The sequence below is a fragment of the Pelodiscus sinensis genome, chromosome 16, assembly GCF_052426305.1.
Source record: "Pelodiscus sinensis isolate ZL-2025 chromosome 16, ASM5242630v1, whole genome shotgun sequence".
NCBI classification, from domain to species: Eukaryota; Metazoa; Chordata; order Testudines; family Trionychidae; genus Pelodiscus; species Pelodiscus sinensis.
In genome coordinates this window covers 20,846,850-20,868,594 of record NC_143067.1, presented here as the reverse complement: position 1 = coordinate 20,868,594, position 21,745 = coordinate 20,846,850, and the positions used below count along the sequence as shown (strand labels likewise).

Below are 21,745 nucleotides of genomic sequence, written 5' to 3'. Positions count from 1 at the left end.
CCAACATGACATATAATAGTTATCTGGTCCAGAGTGTCTAGTAAGGCCATGGATGTTGCTGGATGAGACCCCTGGCAGGGAGCAGTTGGCCATGGAACCCTGGTGGCCTGCAGGGGCTGGCTTCCCCTGGTCTGGCAAACTCCCTGTCCCGAGGATGCTGGACCAAGGAGTTTCAACCTATAATACTATCTTGTGTATGGCTAAGTTCTACAAACTGGACTCTTAGCTCCTCATGGAGCCCCACTGACACTCAAGAAATAATTAAGTTTGTCTGAAACTGCCTTCTCCATTCCCGGTGTGCATTTGACAGTTTGTGCAAACTCCATTTTACTGTTTCTCTTATCAATTGGGTAGTTTCTCTCCTTATTTCTTTGGGTCTTTCACATAGCAATAGAGATTTAGGCAGTATTTTAAAACAGGAAAACTTGTCTGTGAAACCTTTCAAATTGATAGGGGAACACGAGGGCAATTGTGAAACTACTTTACTTTAAACTCCCTTTGATTTGAAGTCTCATCTTTTTTAATCGGCCACCTTAATGAATTGTTCCTGCATGGAAAAGAAATAATTGATAAGTGTTACTAAAATAGAACAGGGGTCTCTTCCCTCTAGGTCTTGCTCCAGTCACTTGATATTGCTGCATCCATTTACTATCTCTTACTATCATCCATTTACTATCTCTCTCTTTGCTAAGATTTAATTAGATCATTTAAAAATCATCAGCTTCATGTATTGAGAACTACTATAAATGGTGGGGTGAAACAGCAGCAGCCTTGCTACATTTCTTCCTCACCTCATGCTGTCATGAAACTGAGTAGTGATACATACCAATCATCCTGCCTCTGCCAATGTTTTTGTTGCCCGAAATTCACTTCTGTGTCTTCTGCACACTCCCATTCAGGCCTCAATAAAAGTACTGTGGAGTGGGCTGTTTTAGTGTCTTCCTAGAATTGACCACAAGATGGCATCAAATCACTTCATGGGGTTGGTAGAGATAAAGGAAACAGTCATGCTTTATAAGTAAAAAATTTGTGTTGAAATCAAACTTGCAATTGAAGTTGCTGTGCTGCATATGCTACCACAAGAAAAACCAGGCGCTACAAGTCAAGTCATTCAATGGTCCATATGCAGTGCCACTTCTCATCTGTTGCCCTTTCCTCACCACTACTAAATGTTCTCCAAATCCAACTGTTTAGATTTGTTCATCAACCCCTGGTTGTCTGTACTGAGCATGCTCCACATGGGAGATGCAGAGAGGGTGCCGAACTTTCTATAGAATTACTCTTGGCTGCTGCAGGTCATTGGGGTACCAGGCATGGAAAATGGAAGTGAAGAGACTTTCTGCAGTGTGCTCAATGCCTTGCCTGCTAGGTCCAAGCAGTGAGGAGGAAGCAGACATAGTAGAATGTAGAGGACTGAGAAATGCAAGGATGGCAGGGAAGGAGAGGAGTGGGGTTTGGAGGAAGGGAAGCAGGAAAGGAGCTGGTAGGGTTGCTAGGTGTCTGGTTTTGACCAGACAGCCTGGTATTTGAGCTTTCTGTCCAGGAAACAAATTGAGAAAATACCAGACATATAAACGTGTGGTATTTTCTAATTAAGTTTTATTGTTATCATGAGTATCAGTATGTAGTTGGGTACTGCGTGAGCATGTCGACCAGCCAGGCAGTATGCAGCTATGCAGTAGAGAGGAGGGGGGCAGAGCCGGGGTAGGATGGAATCCCTGAGCTTGGACTTGCCCGTGCGCCTCGCTGGGACCGTGCGCAGGACGGGCAGCACCCCGGACTCTGCATGAGCCCGGGTCAGCCCCGCTGGCCAGTTTCCCCCTGATTTTCTGCCCCCTCCTCCCCCCCGGCCAGCCCTGCTCCTTCTGACCCCCTCCCGGCCAGCTCTTCCTCCCTGCCGGCCGGTTCCTTCCCTGCTCCCCTCCTGTCCGGTGTCCCTGTGTCCGGTAATTTTTTTAAGGTAATCTGGTGACCTTAGGAGCTGGTGGTGGATGGGAGTAGAGGAGGTAGGAGGTGTATAGGCACAAAAGGGGAGGGGGAAAGAGCTAGGGGTCAGGACTTAGGAGGAAAGAAATAATAATGTGCCTAAAAGTGGTATAATGGATACGCAGAAGGGGGTTCAATTAAGGTTGTACCTATAATGTTAATACTGGCACTTCTTAATTTAGCAACTATGACTTTCTTTTTTGGCAGCCTTAATATTCCTTTTAATATTTGGGTTTGTTTGGTGGGTTAGAAGCTAAACTATCACTAGAGAGAGCAAGCTGTAGCCGGTCTGTTATTTTGTGGTATTTAGCAATAGCCTGCAACCAGGAGATACTGTTGGGTTTTTTTTTTTAACTGTTGCAGTGACAATGCACAGGCCCCACTTGGTCACTGATGTGCAGGAAAGTTGACTCCAGCACAGTGTTTTCTTTCCATTGCACTCACGCTCAGTGGCAGGAGTGCTCAGGTTAATTAGTTTCTGAGGAGGGCTAGAACCGCCACACCTGCTGTGGTGGGGACCAGTACCTTGGGGCTAGGTAGCTGCCCCACCAAGCCATTTACTGGGCTGAGGAAGTACTCAAATTGATGGTTTTTGTTCTCTACTGCTCTTGAACTTGTAGATCCTGAGGAAATAAAAGCCTTGGAGGAAGAATGTGGTTGGCTTAGAAGTCTATTTTGTTGTGATTGCTATGCTCACTGAACCATTCCATCTGCTTATAGGCTTTTAACACTATTTCTTATAGTCTGCTGTGTAGGAAATTGAGTCTGTTTCTGTTTTAAATACTTGGGTAATAGTCTGCTATTTAGTGAAAGATTTATGTAAATGGCTTTTTGTTTCACACAATTGGGCCTTACACTCTGTAAGTTACGTTGATAATGTAATTATACAACTACTTGTTCCATTTCAAAGCAGCATGTTCCAAAGAACCCTCTGATGTAACTACAAAATAGGAATCTACAGACTTGCACTTCCTTTTTCAGCTCTTACTTTTATTCCCAGCAGCAAAAATAAATGTAGTGGGTACTGTAGGCTAGAGCCAGTTATCCTCTTCTGGAATGTTTTTTACACTTTTTTCCCTCCAGAATTCCTGGTTACAGCATCCTAATTTAAAGTACCACCTGTTAATGGTAATCACTGCATTACCTGACTTCCATTAATCTTAAAATATAACTTCCCCCTCCTCTCACTCTTCATATTTTGTTTAATGCTAACCTTTATCTGATGTTCAATATCTTCTCAATACTAATATGGAATTTGAACTAGCTCAGTTACTTTTGAGCTGTGTTGCATTGCAGTGATTTATCTTTGTTTTGGATTTCAACATCAATTCTTGTGAATGTTGCTTGCTTTTAGCAATAGGTAATATAGTTCTTTTCACCTTCTTAAGCACTCTGCGAAGAGGGAGTCAAAAATGGCTTACTCATCCCTCACCTCTGTTTCTTGACATAAAACATTCCTTATTAGGTACTAGTATGTCATACAGAGTTCATGTATTTCAGACATTTGACACAATTTCTGCATAATTCTTGCACATACTCTTGGCGAGTCAGAGTTAGAATCTCATTTCTTTAACTCTGAAATGCCTTTGCTACTTTAACTAAAGGAGATTTTCCTTAGCTGCCTTAGGCAGTAGTGGTAGTTCTAGCCTCTCCAAGTCACCACCAGGGCAGAGGAAGTCCACTCCCACCAGTACATTACAATATGAAGTGACATCTTTCTCTTTAGAAGAAGACCTCTTGAAGATGTTGCAGGACAGTAAAACCCTTCCTATTTTGTGTTCCAGATGCCATTGGAAACCAGGTTTCCTGCACCTTGCTGTATAATCTTGGGTTTTGCACTGTATTGTAAACATGCGCAGCAACATCTGTAGGTACTGCAGGAAATATAAGGTCCAAATTATCACTGATGTGGATCCTAAGGGATGCATTTGACTTGAAGTTATAGCACTCTGCAAGCTATGGTCAACTAGAACTAAGGATGTTAAATAACAGTTCAGTAGCTAATCGATGGAAATTCCGACTAGTCAATGGGGGGGGGGGGTTTGCCACTGTGGCTCTGCATTTTAAATATCGTAAGAGTTGCCAGGCTCTTACTACATTTAAAGTGCAGAGCCACAGTGGGGTTAGCTCCCGGGGCCAGTGCGAGTCGGCTCTGGGACTGCTATTGGCTCTGCCTCCCCTGCCCCCATGGAGACGGTACTGGCTCCTGCTAAGGATGTTAAAGACTAGTTGACTATCTGATAAGCAAATGCTTATCAGATAGTCAGTCAACTAGTTGGATTTCCTCCCTCCTTTTTCCCCTTCCCCTCTCCCCCCACTGCTTCTATGAGATAGAGGGGGTACTTCAAAGCTGCAGTGCTGCACAGCTGATTCCCGCATCAGCTGTACGGCGTTGCTCCTTTGAAACACCGGATTGGCATTTCAAAGCAGCAGTGCCGTGCAGAGCCTGGGTTCAGCGTGGCATTTCCGCAGTCCCTAGCTAAGAACCATGTGATACTAGTCAATCTTACTGTTTCTGCTTTCAGGGTATTCTCTGTTGGCTCAGGCTTTAAAATCTCTGTTTTTAATAGAAGTGTTCCATAGTGAGAGTGAAGGGGGTGGAGTGAGTGTGTGTGTGTGTGTGTGTGTGTGCTTTTTTGTTCTTGTGGGTTTTCTTTTTTGGAAGGCAAAGCAAACCTCTACTAGGGATGTTAACTAGCAATTCATTTACTAGTTGGGTAGTCAATAGAATTTCCATCGACTACTCGACTAGTTGATAAGCACTTCTGTGTTCAGCCGTTGAAATGTACAAGAGCACCACTGGGGGCTCTTGAGCATTTCAGAGTTGGAACTCCGCGTGGAGCCCAGGGCCAACGGGAAGTCCTGTTGACTCTGGGCTCCACACAGGCACTTCCTCTTTGAAATGCACATAAGCCTCCTCTGGGGACTCTTCTAAATTTCAAAGCTGGCATGCCACATGGAGCCCAGGACTCCCCAGCTGACCCTGGGCTTCGTGCAGCGCTACCGCTTTTAAGTACTCCCCACTTCTCCCCCCCCCCCCCGCTGTCTCTATCTGAGAGGCAGCAAGTGGGGAGAGCAACTAGTCAACTGTCCTGTCCTTTACATCCTGAACCTCTACACCAAATTAAATGTACATTTAAAAATATTTTAAATTCCTCCCCTCAGCAAACATTGAGCTAATCTAAATGGACCCTGCATGCTCTTGACACACTTTTGCTCTTTCTTTATCCATTGAGACCATGAAAATGCTTAGTGTTTTCACAAGTATTATAATTTTCTCTTACCTAAGTGACAACTATAGTGATATTTACACTGCATATTTTTACCTAGTATCCCAGTCCCATGGAGAAACATGTCACGGCTATAAAAACCATGGAGGAGAAAACAGGTAAGCTACAAACTGTTCTGTTAAAATACAGTGCTACTTAAATCCAACCTAACAATGACAACATGAATATTGTGTTTCAGTAATACTGTGGATATAGATCCAGGATCCCACTGTCCTGGAGGCTGTATAAACACAGAACAAAACATAGCTAAACTCTTTGGGACAGAGGCTAACGCGGCATGTTAGAAGCATGACTTGTCTATTCTCCTTCTGCTACTTGCTTTCAGTATATAGGTCCATTCCATTTCTGTAATGACTCCTGTCTGCTCCTCTCAGGACCAGTGAATTTCTTCAAATCAGCTTTAAGTGACCCAAATCAACAAGCATTTGCTTACTTCATTTTCACGCTCTATGTATGAAAGGGAAGTATGGTTATTCCATTTTATAGATGGGGAACCAGAATAACACAAGTTCAGTGAAACTGCCCAATCTCCTAAAAAACAGCACTGATAATGAGAAATTGAATCCAGATTCTACCACAGTTGTTTTAACCACTAAAACTTCTAAAATAGTGGGAAAAATCTAAATTCTGTACAGTTACCAAACATTTATGACACTGCCTAGAAAAGGGATGCTTGCTCAGTAGCAGAATATTGGTAAGACAGATGCCTTTGCTACTATTAATGGGTAGATAGTGGGGTTTTTAAAGGTTTGTAATGTAAAAAAGATTTACTGAGAGGCAATCTGGAAAATTGCTAGTTAAGCACATTGGCTGGTATGTAATGTACGTACACTTGGGAAACTTTATTTTAAATAACGGGGGAATAAGTATCCATGCAAAAAACAGCTTTTCTGCTTATCCGATAGTCAGTCAACTAGTTGATTTTTTTTCCCTTCCCCCTTGCTGCCTCTATCAGATACAGGGGGTACTTCAAAGCGGGGGGAGGAAGAGGAGGGGGAGGAAGGGTTACTTCCAAGTGGCAGCCATCTATGTTTCTGCTCTTGGAAATGTTCAAATTCTATTTTTGGGGGGGGGGGGCGCAGGGGTGAGACGAACTTCTGTACTTTCTTATGGCCCACTCATCCAAGTGTTCTGTCTAATGTTGGTAGAGACCTTTGTCTCCCAGATCAGTGTGGTGACCAATATTCTCTCTATTTTCCAGCAATGTGTGGAATAATTTTTTTGTGCACCAAGGCATATGTGAATGTGCATCACCAGTACACACTTGTGTTACCAGCCATGTGCACTCTGCTGATCAGCTGGGCCCCATTTGAATCTCTCCTGGGTGGCCAAGTGCTCAGCTTACAGGGAAAGTTGGTGATGATTTGCCAGGGAAGAAATCCAAAGGAAGTGTATTCACTTTTTTTTTATGCCATTCTCAGTCAAATGGAAATCCCATAGAGTTCAACTCCAGCCTCACACTGGTGGACCAGTAGTGAGTCTGGTACCTGAGATGTGAAATCCATTTCCTGCTTAGCCACACGTCTCTTATGGGCAAATTGCTTAGTCTCTCTGTGCCTGAATTGCCAATCTGTAAAATATCCATGTCCGTACCTAAGATGTACATAGTGGGTCTTAATTCCAGTATTCTGCTTTGTCAGTATGAATATGGTATCCCCTTGCATAGAAAGAACAGAACCCTGACACTGATACCAGCCAAAGTGTATCTGAGGGCAAAATTATACCTTAGGCACTAAGCAGTCTTTTTCTTGGGGAATACTGGTTTATGTACCATGTAAGCACTTCATATTTAATATTTACCCAATGTACCATCAAAGCCCTTTCACAAGACACCAATTGTACCAGATATTTTTTTTGAGAAAACATTCTTTTGTCACTGAGAGCTCTCTTTAACTGGGCCATCTGCCAGTTGGCTTCTCCTTTTGTAGCATACTGAGGATGTGGTTCATTAAATATTAAAATGCAAAGAGATCCTGAAAGCCAGTCACGTTTTTGGTGATGCTAAATAACTATAATTTGATTTTTTTTAAATGGATAGCTTTGTCCTTATCACTAGGTCCAATTCAATATAAAAATGAGTAGTTGTGCAACAGCTTGCTGTAGACTTCAAATGCAATGAGGGAGGAGAGTATTCTGTGTGCCTGTGGCATGTACTTGAGAATACTGAATGAATGAATGGAGCAAATAGGAAAGTGAAGTTTTGGTCTGGGCATGGACTGACTGCTAAACGCTTCATATAGACTAAGGGCAGGGCTAAACTCAATATAAGCTATGCAACTTGAGCTATGCTAATTGCGTAGATTAAGTCGAAATAGCTTATTTTGACTTTTGGTGTGGTCTACACAGCAATTATTTCGAGAGCGCTCTCTTCCTCCAACTTCCGTTACTCCTCGAACAGTTAGGGTTACGGGAGTCAAAGTAAGCAGTCTTCCAGCTCAGCGTTATTTTGACATTATGTTGAAATAACTGCTTGCGTGTAGATGTCAGTTATTCCAAAGTAACGCTGCTGTGTAGACATAGCCTAAGATACTTGTACTCTGCTCACTCGCAGATAGTCAACAAAATAGCAACACTGAAAATGAACTACTTTACTATGTTCGAAATCCAGCTCTGACTTCAATACTGTCATGCCTGCTTACATGCAGGCTTGAGTTTGGCCATGCATGCAAGGGTTACAAGTATTAGTATAAATGCCAATTTAATGTTTGTAAAATACCATATGTTCTCTGACTGGTAGGGGGTGCTAGAGTGTAGCAATGGCCATGGATACCCTCCTCAGTAGACTGAGCCCAGATTGTTAGCATCTTTCTTGTTTACCACTTAGTCTGACAAAGGAGCAGGAATATTGTGATGGCTTTAAATAATATTAACAAATAAAAAGACAGTGTAATGCATTGCTAGTATGCCAGCCTTCCTGCCTGCAGTTTCATTCTTTTGCTAACTTCTCTAGATACTTCATTTTTATTAACAAAAGGCAACATTTGCCATGCTAGTTCTTTAGTATGTCTTATTTACTTATATTTTTATGATCAGATTTATCCACAGGGATTATTTACAGAAGGAGAATTGCAACATGCCAGAACATAATTCCAGAAATCTTAAGAAAGGTAATTACATGAAATCCAGGTTTAGTTTGGCTTTGGATTATGTTGATTTTTTTTTAAAGTGATAGTTAATAAAAACAAATACCCAACAATAATCCTAATACAAGCTTCTGATGCAATTTGCATGAAAAGACCAGATTTATATAAGTGATAGAGAGGCAGCAGTGTGGAGGGAGAGGGGCAGGGGTGGCTGCCACAGAGCAGTCTCTGAACATGGACTGCCTCCTCCCCCACCCATGCAGCTTGGACCCCCCACGGACAGGAGCTGCTGACACACTGTGCTGCTGTGTCTGATACAAATATTGAATAGTCGTGCAATCAATATTTTGTATAGTTACATGACTATTCAGTTACTAGTGATATCCGATAGTGATTATCCCCATCTGGTGAATGGGAGAATAGATATAGCAAATACTATATAGGTGAGCTCAGGAATCTTTTATTATGTTAGAGTGTTGAGAGAACTCTGTTAAATTTACATGTAGCATGTTGTAGTGGTGTCAGTCCCAGGATATTTGAGAGATGAGGTGTGTGTGAGGCAATATCGTTTATTGGACCAACTACTTCTGTTCTGAGACGTACCTGCAATCTACTGACAGATCTTCCTATGTAGATAGGAGCTGGTCCAATGAAAGATATTGCCTCGCATCACCTTTCAGCTCATGAAATCTATAAAAAAAAGTACAAGATTTTAATAAAATGAAAACTAGTTAGTACACTGTGCACAGAAAATACATATTTCTTTACACTAGCTGTGCACTGATTATATATCCTTCATATATTGCCTCTTGTATAGTAAAAACAATCTGTCAGTACAACTACATTACATCTGTAGTGGTTTTTTTTAAATTTTATGTTTGAAAAGTAAATTTCCATGTACTGAACAGAATGTGAAATGATCCAGGGGTGCGATTCTGATCTTCATTTTGTCCGTTGTGTGCTGCCACTGGGTGGATGGGGGAAGGTGAGGCAAGTGCACAGAGTAAATTAATTCTAAAAGCAATAGGCCTGGCTGAAGAGGAAGTCTTCTGGTGCAGGAATGGAGATGATCCCCTGAAACTCCATGGTAAAGAGCATGACTGGCAGGAAGGGTCTGTTGTGGGTGGAGATATCTCCTAGCTTTGTGGGGATTCTGGGCAGTGTTGGTGCCCAAAAGTGACTAGGAACAGACTGCTGTAACTTAAGTAGCTTCTCAAAGATAAGTTACTAGGCTGCTCTGACCCCTAAAGTAACAGGAGGAAGCAGAGGTAGGAGGTTTGTGTTGCACATCTTCGTTTTAGCTGATTGTGCTTTGTATACACCAGTTTGCAAATGGGCCCTATTAGAATCTATCATTTTAAATAGGCTATAACCCATTAGAAATGAAACATGAGGTTGCGAGATCATTCATTTAGCAGTCAAGGAAATCTAGCTGGGGACTGAGCAATTTTCATAAATCTTGAAACATTTGCATGGCCTTGCCAATATCTGTTAAGGTCAGTGTGTATCATGGACTGTCTGCAGCTGATGTGCCTTCATTCTCAACTATTAATCCTCAATTTTAGTATTTATTTTTATCCTAACTATATGAAAATGGTCTCAAAATACTGAATTTTGAAAGTAACAATCCTTATTCTTGACAGGTTAGTGTTTTAAAAGTGTCTGACATCTACTTAGAGGAAGAATCTTGGCTTAATATGCAAGAAAGAAATATGGTTATGAAGTCTCATTGCCTTACCTGGACACAATATGCATCTCTAAGTGAAGAATCTGTCTTCAGGGAAAGCTTGGAAAATCCAAATTGGTAAGGATTCGTGTCTGCATGTGAATACTGTGTTTGTGTAGAGTTTGTCTGTCTGTCCAAGAACTTCTCCTACATGGATAAGAGCTCAGGTATACAGCTTCCTCTTGTCATAATGTTAAAATAAGGTCAGGGTTTGGTTGTGCCAGGAAAATGGGATGTGTCTAGAATGGGACTGCTTCCCATAAAATCATACAGAAAAGAGACCGAATAACCAAGCAGTTGAAAGTGGCTGGCTGGGGGGGTATACCTTCTCCCCTCCCTGACTGGGACTGCTCCAGTCCTGATTCTTCCCCTCCTTGGGGAAGGGTGTGTGTGCTTGGGGGGGGAGGGGGAAGGCAGGGCTGAAGCTTCTCTCCGCACCCCCTCCCCCATCTAGATTTGTATGAGTACATTGCTGGCTGATCCTTTTTGTTAGAGCACTCTCCCCTCACAGTCTGTCTGCTGCATTCCTCATTCTGCCTGAAGAGCATGAGGCGGGGGAGATTGATCTTGTTTCCTGATAGTGACAGGAAGGGGAAGGACAAGCAGTCTTGGTACAAATCTTGGGGGTGGGGGGGGGGGGGCACAGCTCTGCTCCCCTCATAGGCCCCTCCTTGCACCCTTGACTCTTACACCCTCGTGTCCCTAGCCCTCTGCCAATACATCGTCGTTTTGGTACAGTCCATGTTACTGTTGGAAATCCAGTTCCTTACAAATGTGAGAAGACTGAATTTTTAGGTGTATGTGAGGGGAACCCATGAAAAAATCTTTCTGAGAGAAGAAAAACTGCTTGTGAGTTGGTAAGTATCAGGGTGACCAGGTGTCTGGTTTTGGACTGGAACACCTGGTCATATAGGTATCCTGCTGGCTCCAGTCAGCACTGCTGACGGGGTGGTTGGTTGTTCAGTTAGAGGTGCTGCATAGCAGGTCTGGTAGGGTCCTTGCTAGCCACTGAGCTCTGCCGTGTGACTTCCAGGTCAAACAGGCAGCATGTTCACCTCCTGTGGTGCTCTGCCCCCCACGCACAGGCACAGCTCCTATTGGCTGATTCGAGACCGGGAAGGAGCTAGTGCTACTCAGGAGCACTCAGTAGATGGCTGTTGAGGAGTCTCATGGCACATGCTTCTCTGCTGCCCTGTACTTTCTTTTCACACACAACTTGTGTGGCTGGGCTTGATCTGTGGTGTGTGCCTACTGCAAACCATGGTCTGTCTCCCCATTACCAGCCCATCTCCGTGTGCTGGGAATGGGGCTGCATGCCTATCCCATCATTGCATCCCACCCTGCCTTCCATACTTACTCATCCCAGTCCTGTACCCCTTACAAAACACTCCTACTCATACTCTCCACCTGTCAGATTTGCCACCCCAATACGGCCCTATTCACTGCCATACACTGCTGCGCTCCTATTACGTCTAGACACTGCACATCCTCATGCACCAGCAGCCATCTGCCTCCCTCATCCATCCCACATACCCCTCCTCTCGTCTTCACTGCTTCTCTCACTTCCACCCTGCCTTCATCCTTGGCCTCTTTCCTTCCCCATTCTACAGCATTTTGCTACAGGGCTATACTAAAACTTGCAAGTATCATATTTTTATTTATTGTATATTCTTGGCTTTTATCAAACTTTGCGTGTAAACTGCCCACCTTTTCTTCATTTCATGTAAGGTCCTGCCAACATGACCTGGAGACTGACAAAAACCTCCTGCTGACTGCATTGCTGGGGGAGGGGGCAGCAGTCTTCTAAATCACTTCATTACTGATGATTTGGAAATGATTCTCTGAAGCTTTGTAATTGTTTCATCTGCTTTGCTCTTTAAACTCTGAAACTCATTGTAATCTTTTTAAAACCTTGCAACTTTGTAATTCTTAGCAACTTTGCTTTATAAATTCAGAAAATTACTTTACTTTAAGCTTGGTGACTTTTGAGCCTTGCAACTTTGTAACTCTCAACCACTTTGCTTGTAACTTTTTTCTAAACTGCATTCTCCCCTGAGATCTGAGTGTGAGTGGAGACTATTGTGCAGTGTTTCTTAAACTGTGTTCAAAACAGAGTTCAAAATGGCTGTCCTTAAAGGGGCAAGCACCCCCTCTTTAAATAACTTTTCCCCTGACCCATTTTCCTCCCAGCCTTTTTTTTTTTTCATCAACAAAAAATCCTTGGCGTTCCTCATTTTAAATAAATAAATAAATTATTGTTTGGTGTTCCTTGGTCTTAAAAAGTTTAAGAAACACTGCTATTGTGTGTTTGGGAATAGAAACTGCAAGGCTGAGCACCTGTAGCCAAGTGAGTCATCAGACCAACTAAGGAGACACTGCTGCTCTGCTGGATTAAGGGAAATCTGGGCATGCTCCCTGGTGACGAATCTGGATGAGTCACAGGTGTTGTGCACTCTCCTTTTATTGCCTCTGTACATGGCAGAATTCCCTTCTTTCAGGGAAGCTCCTCTTTCTGCAGCCAGAAATTCTTTCTTTTCTGACCAGCTCCCCAACCATGATCAACAGACAGACCCTCCAGGTGCAAGATGTCTTGGCACCTTCTGTAACCCATCTGCCTGTGTGAGTGTGAGATGGTTCCTCTTTAGTTTCAATCTTTAGTGGCAGCTCTATCCTCTTTAGTTTAACCATACAGTATAGTGCATATAGTGGAGTGTTAATTCCTCAATCAGTAAATCCATGCTAATGTAACCATGGGTGGTCTCCAGTGGGAATTTTTGGGGTAACATCTAATGTCATCATTCATTCCATAAGTACCTCACTATCCTCTGAAATGCTATATTATGTCTCACTTTTGTGAAGCAAGTCATCCTTTCCACTATCCTTTTTTAGCCTTGTCAGAATTTTTGCTCTCCTTTGTCCAGTAGTGAAATCATACAGAAAGACAGGGGTAGAGCATAACTCTAGTCCTCTGTATTCCAAAGTCTTAGATGGCTATTTGTGTTCCTCTTGTACATTTTATGTTGAACCCCCTTTTCTCTACTTTCCACCTTTGCCAATAAATACTAAACTCTAAAAATTAATCTTCTAGATTTGATGCCTATCTAATAGGTGGGAGTCAAATCTATAATTCCACTTGGAAGTGGAGGTTCATATGAGAACTTCAATGCATGTAACTTTCTCTTTATAATAAATACATTTACTTTATATTTTTAAAGGCCATCTAAATCTTCCTACCTGTTCTCCTAAAATAAACACCCATATATAATCCTGAAACAAACCAGTTCATCCATGGTAGAAGCTGAAGGAATAGATTACAGTTTCAGATATCCCAGGAATTGGTATTGGATTCATAAAAATATGAAATTCCTTTTGTCTTGTCCTCTTTACTTCTTGTCCAGTCTTCTAGGACAGAAATGGTAACTCAACATCTCTAATATTGAAATACAAAAGAGGAAAACAGCAGTGGACTATGAAATGGTTATGAATCACTTGATTCAGCCACAGATGTGTGATCAAGTCACCAATGATTGTTAGAATTATCAGGTGATTAAAAATGAATCATGATTGTAGTGTTACACAGTAGAATACAAATTGAAATTTATTAAATATTTTTGAATGTTTTCTACACTTTCAAATATACTGATTTCAGTTACAGCATCAAATACAAAGTGTGTGACCATGAGTTCTGTATTGTATTCTTGAATGTAGAATTGGGTACAGAAAAACCCTGCATTAAAAAATAAAACAAGATAAAACTTTAGAGCTTACAGGTTCACTCAGTTCTACTTTAGCCAATTGCTTATCTCTTAGACCAGGGCAACTCAACACGTGGCCTGTTTGATTGTGGCCCGCAGTGTGATATGGGTTTACGGTGCGGTTTTGGGTTGTGTGTTAGTAGTTAAATTCCTGGAATGTTGTGAAGCCAAAACCAAAAAAGTAGTCAATATAATGGTCTTCTGTTGATATGAGTTTTAGAAATTAAATTTCTAGACTGCTATTGCTCATAAAAGTGCTGTCATATAGATGGAAATCGGGTAAATATTGCATTTTATTAATATCAGTAGAACTGACTTAAATAGGACCTGCGTGTTGTGTACTCTTGTCTTAATTTTTGTATTAATGACTGTCAGTGTGAAAGAAGCAATTTGCATATATATTTGCATGTACAGGCAGTCCCCGGGTTACATGGATCCGACTTACATCAGATCCCTACTTACAAACGGGGTGAGGCAACCCCGCACTAGCTGCTTCCCCCCAGCAGACCAGGGAGACGTGAAGCTAGCGCCCCCCCCCCCCCCCCAGCAGACCAGGGAGACGCAGAGCGGCTTTTCTCAGCAGACACTTCAGCTTGAGAATAAAGGACTGAGGGAAGTGAGGTGTGGGAGAATAAAACTGAGCTCTGGAGAAATGTTTGGCTAGAGTTTCCCCTACAATATGTACCAGTTCCGACTTACATACAAATTCAACTTAAGAACAAACCTACAGTCCCTATCTTGTACGTAACCCGGGGACTGCCTGTATATGCAGCCACATTTAAATTGTGGCCCTCGGCATGTGCTGTGAGTATCATTGTGGCCTCCAGGGTTTCCAAAGTTGAGTAGCCCTGACTTAGACAAACAAATTTGCGGGAGATAATGCTGCCTGCTTCTTGTTTACAATATCACTTGACAGAACAAGCATTCATAGCACTGTTATAGTTGGCATCGCAAGATATTTACACGGTAGATGCACTAAGAGTCACCTGCCCGTTCATGCTTCATCCACCATTCCAGATGACCAGTGTTTCATGGAAGCTGTGGGGCAGCATGTCTTCCTAAGTGATTGATCAGCCCTGCCCAGTCAGAGGCTCAGGGCTCCCTGCCTGGAGCTGACTGACAGGGCAGGGTTGATTAATCACCTGTGAAGCTGAGCTGCAGCAGCTTAGAGGGAACACAGCAGAGAACAGTTTATGCTGATGAAAGGTTCTGCTTGATATCTATCCAAAGTGTGTGGTCTGATGCATGTTCATTTTAATCATCTGTCAGATGCCATCAGTAGAAGGGTGACTTTTTGGTGGCTCCGATTCTGTGGTCTCCTCACTGGAGAGTTGCTCTTCTAAGATTTCTGAAATACACGCTTCACACCTCATAACTCTCAGATTTTGTATGACAGATGCATTCTTTAAACTTTGGGTTGAGTACTGTATCTTTAGAAACACCACATTGACTCTTTCTTTGCATTTTGTCAAATTTGCTGTGTGTTCTTAAACCAAATACTTGCAATGCTGGGTCATCATGAAAGACTATTGTAACATGAAATATGTTAGAATGCAGGTAAAATGGCAAGAGACATACTATTCTCCCCAAGGAGTTTAGTCACAAATTTTGATTAACATTTTTAATTAGTGTCCTCGACATGCAAGCATGTTGTCTGGTAGGTGGCTGAAGCATGAAGGGCGTAACTCTTCAGTGCGTCTGGCACAAACACTTTACAATGCCTGCTATAGAAGTGCCATGCAAATACCTTCTTGCTGTTGGGTGACTTTAATAAGCAAATATTATGATCCATAAGTGAAGCAAGTTAGCTTACATTTAGTGATTAGCTGAACAAGTAATAGGACTGAGTGGACTTGGGGACATCTTGTTTGAGGGCAACTATGTAACAAACCATATTTGTAAGTTGCACATTCATGATAGAGATTGCACTACAGATTACATTTTTATGGTACAAATATTTGTGGAATGTGAGTACTGTGCACTTTGTATTCCCTGTAGCTGAAATTAGTACATTTGGACATGTAGTAAAAATCCCCAAATACTTAATTTCAGTAGGTATTGTCTAATAGTGCAATTAATTGTGATTAATATATTAAACATGTGAAAGAATAAATTGGGAGTTGACCATATTGTCAGGCTACTGTCCAGAGGAGACATTTTAATTAACATTAGATAGTATTATGAGCTTTCATGGGCACAACCCACTTCTTCAGATAACGGAGTCATTCATCTGAAGAAATGGGTTGTGCCCACAAAAGCTCATGATACTATCTACATTTATTGATAGTCTCTAAGGTGGTGCAGGACCATTTGTAGGTTTTTTTTCTTTTCTCCAGTTCTAGACTAACATGACTACCCCTTTGAGACAGAAATCCCTGCACTTTTTCTTTAAGTCTCTTGTCTGCATAAGTCCATTCAGGTGCATTTTTTCCATCATTCAAAGAATGAACAGATCAGAGCTCAGCATTCTGTAAAATAATATGAGACTGTGAAAGGTTGATGAAAAGTTGAGCACATTTTTGGAGGTGATGTATTTTAAATCTCTTAAGAGACCTGCCACTGGAAATAAGTAGGAAAGCAACATGGTGAAAAGTGGTCCTGTTTTTGTAACAAATTATGCATTATGACCTAAAGTGGGAGAGAGTCTGAGAATGAAAATCCACAGAAAGCTCTCGTACTAGTACTTTTTTCCCCAAATACAGAAAATTTTTGAAACTCTCTTTAATGCCTTAAAGTTTAAAGAAGATTGGAATTCCATACCTCAGTCAGTCATCTTCTGCCTATTGAGGCTGGATTGTTTATGTAATCTGCTTTAAAATAGCAAAGACCCTCTTGTATTAAAATAGACAGCAGCCCAAAATGTTGGTGTCCTGCTAACATTCAGTAAATGCTATGTTACTGTATATTTGGGAGTGTAAAGGGTCCACGTGAGCAAGAGGCCATGCTGACTTCCTCTACTGCCCTATCAAAGGACAATTGCAGGGTTGCAGTCTGTAAACAATTTGCCCAGCATGTCTCGGGCCCACAAACAGGACGAGCAACAGTTTATAACTGCCATGCCCTCCATCAGGCAGTTTAACCAGTTAGGGACTCAAGCCTCTCAGTAGGCTGAGAGGCAGTTTATAAGGCCCAGTCTTCAGTTCAGGCAGAGCTGCGGTTTAACAGTTAAGGTCCCAGCCTGGGGCGCAGCCTGGTCAAGCAGTTTATAAGGTTCAGCCCTGGGTCAGGGTGGGGTGGACAGTCAAAAGGGTGGGGTGGACAGTCAAAAGTTTAACAAGAGCAGTTCAATAATAGTTTAAAGCTCTGGCCGGTTCCCAGCTGGGCAGGGGTCGGGTCTCCTCGCTGGCGAAGAGCTGACCAGTGCAGGGGTTTTGCCCCCACAGGGGAGAGCCTGCCACAGGGGAGGGGTGTTGGGGGGACACAGGCCCACCCACTCCACTACATCCGAAACCCAGGGTCCTGACAGTGGTAGCACAGCAGCAATCCTGCCCAAGCTGCAGCATCCTGCCCAACTGACCTCCATCTCCTCAGCTGCCCTGAGGTTGGCTCTCCCTGGGTCACTTCCTAATTCCTGCTGAGGGCCTACCTGGCTTGGGCACTGCTCCTCAGGATCAGCTGGGGAAGGAGGTGCTAGCAGCATATCCATAGGTTCCAGGTCCGGCTCAAGTAGGGGCCCAGGAGGACCGGTTCAGTCATCAGGACCCGGCAAGAGTAACAAAGGTCTCGGCAAATCATCAGGCCGTGGCAGCAGTTTCAGTGGCCCGAACCAGTTGTCGGGGGCCAGCAGGAGTCCTGGAGGCCCAATCCAGTCCTCCCGCTGAGCGCATGTGGTTGGGCCCTTCTCCGTGGGAGCTGGGGCCGAACATCTGGTCTGTTCGGCAGCCAGGCTGTAACTGAGCCTTGAGCTCTTATACTCCTGATCCTGCCTTCCTGCTTCCTGTGATGGGGCTGGGTGAGCCTGGACCTGCCCACCAAGGGGTCTTAGAGGGCCCTTCCTCTTCCAGGTCAGAGGGAGGCCATGTTGCTTGCCTAGACTAATTACAGGGAGGAAGAATTTAATTAAAAAAAGAATAATTAGAATTAAGAAAATATTACTAGATGCCAAAACAGCCATAGCTGAGGAAGGCCATATCAGTTAAAAATATATTGACCTGGCTTAGAGGGAATGTGAAGGTATATATAAACATTTTATAAACAAATGGAACACAGGCTAAATTGATAGTAATTAATATTGCATTGGAAGTTATGAATTGTAGAAAATAGATAAGGGAAGCAAAAGGGCATTAGGAGTAATCTATAGCCAGCATCGTGCAGGACAAAAAGCCCCATAGTGTAGACATAGCCTTAATCAGAAAAAGGTACTCAAATTGCGCTCCACAATTTGCATAGTTTTTCTGATAGATTTTCGGAAGAGTCTTTCCCAAAATTTGGCCCGTCCACATTGGGTCAAATTTTGGGAAAAAAAATCCTCTTTCGGAAGAGTCCTTTTTCCTCATCGTAGGAGGAAGACAGGGCTTCTGAAAGAGTATGTCTTCTCTTCTTCTGCTCTTTTCTTTTCAAGAAGATCAGATGTGTTCCCTGGATGCGGCAGAGTTTTTTCCAGGATACAAAACCCACATTGTCTAGACATAGCCTAAGGAGTTTAAATATATTAGGAACAAAATGCCACTTGACAATGATATTGGGCCATTACTAGATGGAAGTGGCAGAATTATCTGCAATAATGAAGAAAAGTCAGATGTTTAATATTTTCTGTATTTGTGGAAAAATAGATGAGAGAACTTCAGATTATAACACTTTCCATTTCAGTAGTATCAAAGGAGGATGTTAAACAGTGGCTACTAAATTTAGACTTTTTTTTAATTGGTCTAAATAATTCGTGTTCAAGAGTTTTAAAAGTACTGGCTAAGGAGCTCACTGGACCATTAATGTTGGTGTTTTTTTCAATAAGTCTTAGAACACCTGGTGACATTTCAGGAGACTAGAAAAAAAATAATATTTTTCCAATATTTTTAAAAGGTTAAACAAGATGAACCAGGTAATTAACTGCTGGTCAATCTGATATTGATCCCAAACAGTGGCTGATACAGGACTTGACTTACTAAAAAATTAAAGAAGAGTAACAATTTATACCATGCAACATTGGCTTTTGGAAAACAAACCATATCAAACTACCTTGATTTCTTTTTGATGAAATTACAAGTTTGGTTGCTAAAGGTAACAGTGCTGATGCAGTGTACTTCTAGTAATTGTAAACAGGAAACCATCATTGAGGTGAGGGTGTTTCTAGAATGGATCTGCTGAGATCCATTCTTGGTCCTATGCTATTTACACTTTTTTTTTCAGTGACCTGGAAGAAAATGCACAAACTGGGGGGAATCTTAAATAATGAAGAGGGCAGGTGACTACTACAGAGAAATCTGAATTGCTTGGTAAATGGGATGCAAGTAAATAATGTGTGTGTTTAATGCTACTAAATGTATGTATCTAGGAACAAAAAGTGCTTAACAAGAAAGGTCATGCTAACAAGATTGAGTACTTTAACCTGGGAAGCAGTGACTCTGAAATAATTGGTAGGGATTTAAAATCCAGTTTAATTAGTTAACTGCTTAACTGGTAAAATGGGGAGGCAGAGAGGGGAAGAGGAAGGAGGAGTCACTAGCCCAGCTCCACGCAGGGCTGCTGGCCACCTGTTACCTAGTAAGCATTACCCATTATCCACCACAACCTAGGGATGCTAATTGTCCAAGTATGAACTTCTAGTGTTATATTTTAGCCAAAAGGGCTAATGCAATATTGGGACGCATAAACGGGAATCTTGAGTGGGAGTACAGAGATAGAGGTTATTTAATTTGATACTGGTGTAACCATTGTTAGAATACTGTTTCTGGTGCTCACAATTCAAGAAGGATGCTGGAAATTGGAGAGGGTTCGGAGAAGATTCACAAACCTGATGAAAACCTGCTTTGCGGTGATAGACTTGAGTTCAATCTATTTAGCTTAATAAACAGCAGGATAAGCGGTTCACAGCCTAGAAGTACCAACATGGGGAACAAATATTTGAACAAAGTCTAGTGGAGAAAGGTGTAAAACAGATGAACAGCTAGAAATTGAAGCTTGACAAACTCGGTCTGGAAATAAGGTGTAAATTTATACCCTTGAGAATAATTTAAGTATTGGAATAAGTTACCGAGGGCCATGATGAATTCTCCATCAGTGGTAACTTTTAGACCATGATTGGATTTGTTTTTCTGCTGTAGGAATTATTTTGGGGGAAGGTCCTGTGCTATGCAGGAAGTCAGACTAGAACAGGGTGGGGAACCTTTTTTTTTTTTTGGGTTGGAGATCAGTGACCCACCGAAAAATCAGTCTGGGACCACATACAAGTGTGAAACAACAAAAAAAGCCTTAGGTTCCTCATCCCTGGACTAGAAGATCAGCATGGTCACTTCTGCCTTGAGAGACAGCACAGCCAGGAAACAAATACAGGCTATTAATCCTTGTGCTTCTGGTGACAACTTGGTAAGCAGCTGGATTCAGTGAGAAATTTCTCCAATATTAACTGTATTTGGAGGCACTTAATGTATGCTACTGTCAGAGAGTGGATGGGGGGATGGTCTACTGGTTTGTTACAACGTGGGGGTTGTTCATATGTTTCTAAAACAAAGTGGTGTAAGGCTTTGAAATGTTTTGTATTCTGTCTAATCAAGGGCACCTCTTGTCTTGTACACTTTGCAAGGTTCAGACTTCACAACTTTCATTTTTCTTTTGCCCCTCAGTCTCTGCCCACCCTGAATTTTAAAAGATTTTGCCATCAGTTTTTGACAGACTGTTTCAAAAGTGTCCTTGTTACAGAAATGTGGCAGCTTGTGTTTGAAATTACAGCTTTCAGAAGTGCTGCACTGAACTGCTAGATCTTAGTCACTCCCCTAGTTTTATGTTCCATAGAGGGAATTTATCCAGAAATATTGGAAATTCAAGACCACACAAACACTCTGACCTCCTGTCTCTGCTTTGAAAAGTTCTGCCAGTTTCCAGAAGGCAGAAGGATTTTTGAAAGAGTAGCTGGGAATGGAACCCCCTGATCCAATCTTTTCAGAAAGCCAAATAACAGAGTATCCAGATCTTCTTCTCAGCTGAATCTTCCTGGGATTATTTGACCCAGAAAGGGCTGGAGAACCACTTTTGTTCCATTAAGATGTGAATACTTGCAACTCTTGCACTCTTTAAGCCCCTTCATTTTCAGTTTAAACAGATTTTTACTGAAATTTCTGTGTAACAAAGTGGTGGTCATTTTTTCTACCTTTTTCGTATCCCTCAAATTTTATAGATATATAATCTTGTTTCATTAGGAAATATGCGGAACATGGCATAAGATGCATTATCGGGCTCAAAGGGTAGAAGGGTAATAGTGGTCAATGGCTCAGCTCTCCATTCTTAGTGGAGATTCATGTGTTGAGCTGTTTGTTTGAAGGACCATGTGCTATGGCTGGCAGTTGGAAGCTGTGAGCTTCTTTAATGAGGATTTGAAATTTTTAACCCTCTTTTCATTGGTCAAGCCTTAGCTATGGGGGCAGGGCTATAAGTAAAGCCAGGGCTTTATAAAGCCTATTAATGCAACCTTGGGCAGCTAACAGAGTTTTGTGAGGGAGTTTGGAGGGGGGCAAGGTACACTTGACATTCTTTGAAACTTTTAAACTAAACTAAAACCAAAATTCCCTGACTTAAATACAAACCCTATCGATAACCTAATTAGCTGTAGGAGAGAATGCAGGCAGAAGCCCAGCAGCAGAGTGGGAGCTAGCCTGTTTATTGCGCCCGCTGTTGCATGTATAATTACCTGCCCTATGGACAAGTGGTGTATGTGTGCATTCATTGCAAGGAGCTCCTGGCCCTCAGAGACCG

At 42.2% G+C, this 21,745-nt stretch overlaps 1 protein-coding gene and 1 long non-coding RNA gene across 6 annotated transcripts in view; one reads left to right on the top strand and one right to left on the bottom strand.

The window, feature by feature from the left end:
• PRELID2 (PRELI domain containing 2) overlaps positions 1-21,745 on the top strand; it is a 78,253-nt gene that overhangs the window by 11,162 nt on the left and 45,346 nt on the right. For all 5 annotated transcript variants that reach the window (XR_012896336.2, XM_006128553.4, XM_006128552.5 and 2 more), the window contains 3 exons: positions 5,317-5,374; positions 8,310-8,383; positions 10,003-10,163. Coding sequence is in view for 4 of the 5 variants with exons in the window: in XM_006128553.4 (XP_006128615.1) it covers positions 5,317-5,374; positions 8,310-8,383; positions 10,003-10,163 (293 nt within the window). In the remaining variant the exon portion in view is untranslated. The remainder of the gene's footprint in view (positions 1-5,316; positions 5,375-8,309; positions 8,384-10,002; positions 10,164-21,745) is intronic.
• Positions 826-21,745, bottom strand: part of LOC149523511 (uncharacterized) — a 36,547-nt gene continuing 15,627 nt past the window's right edge. The window contains exon 4 of the long non-coding RNA XR_016346955.1: positions 826-942. This is a non-coding gene — a long non-coding RNA (uncharacterized LOC149523511). The remainder of the gene's footprint in view (positions 943-21,745) is intronic.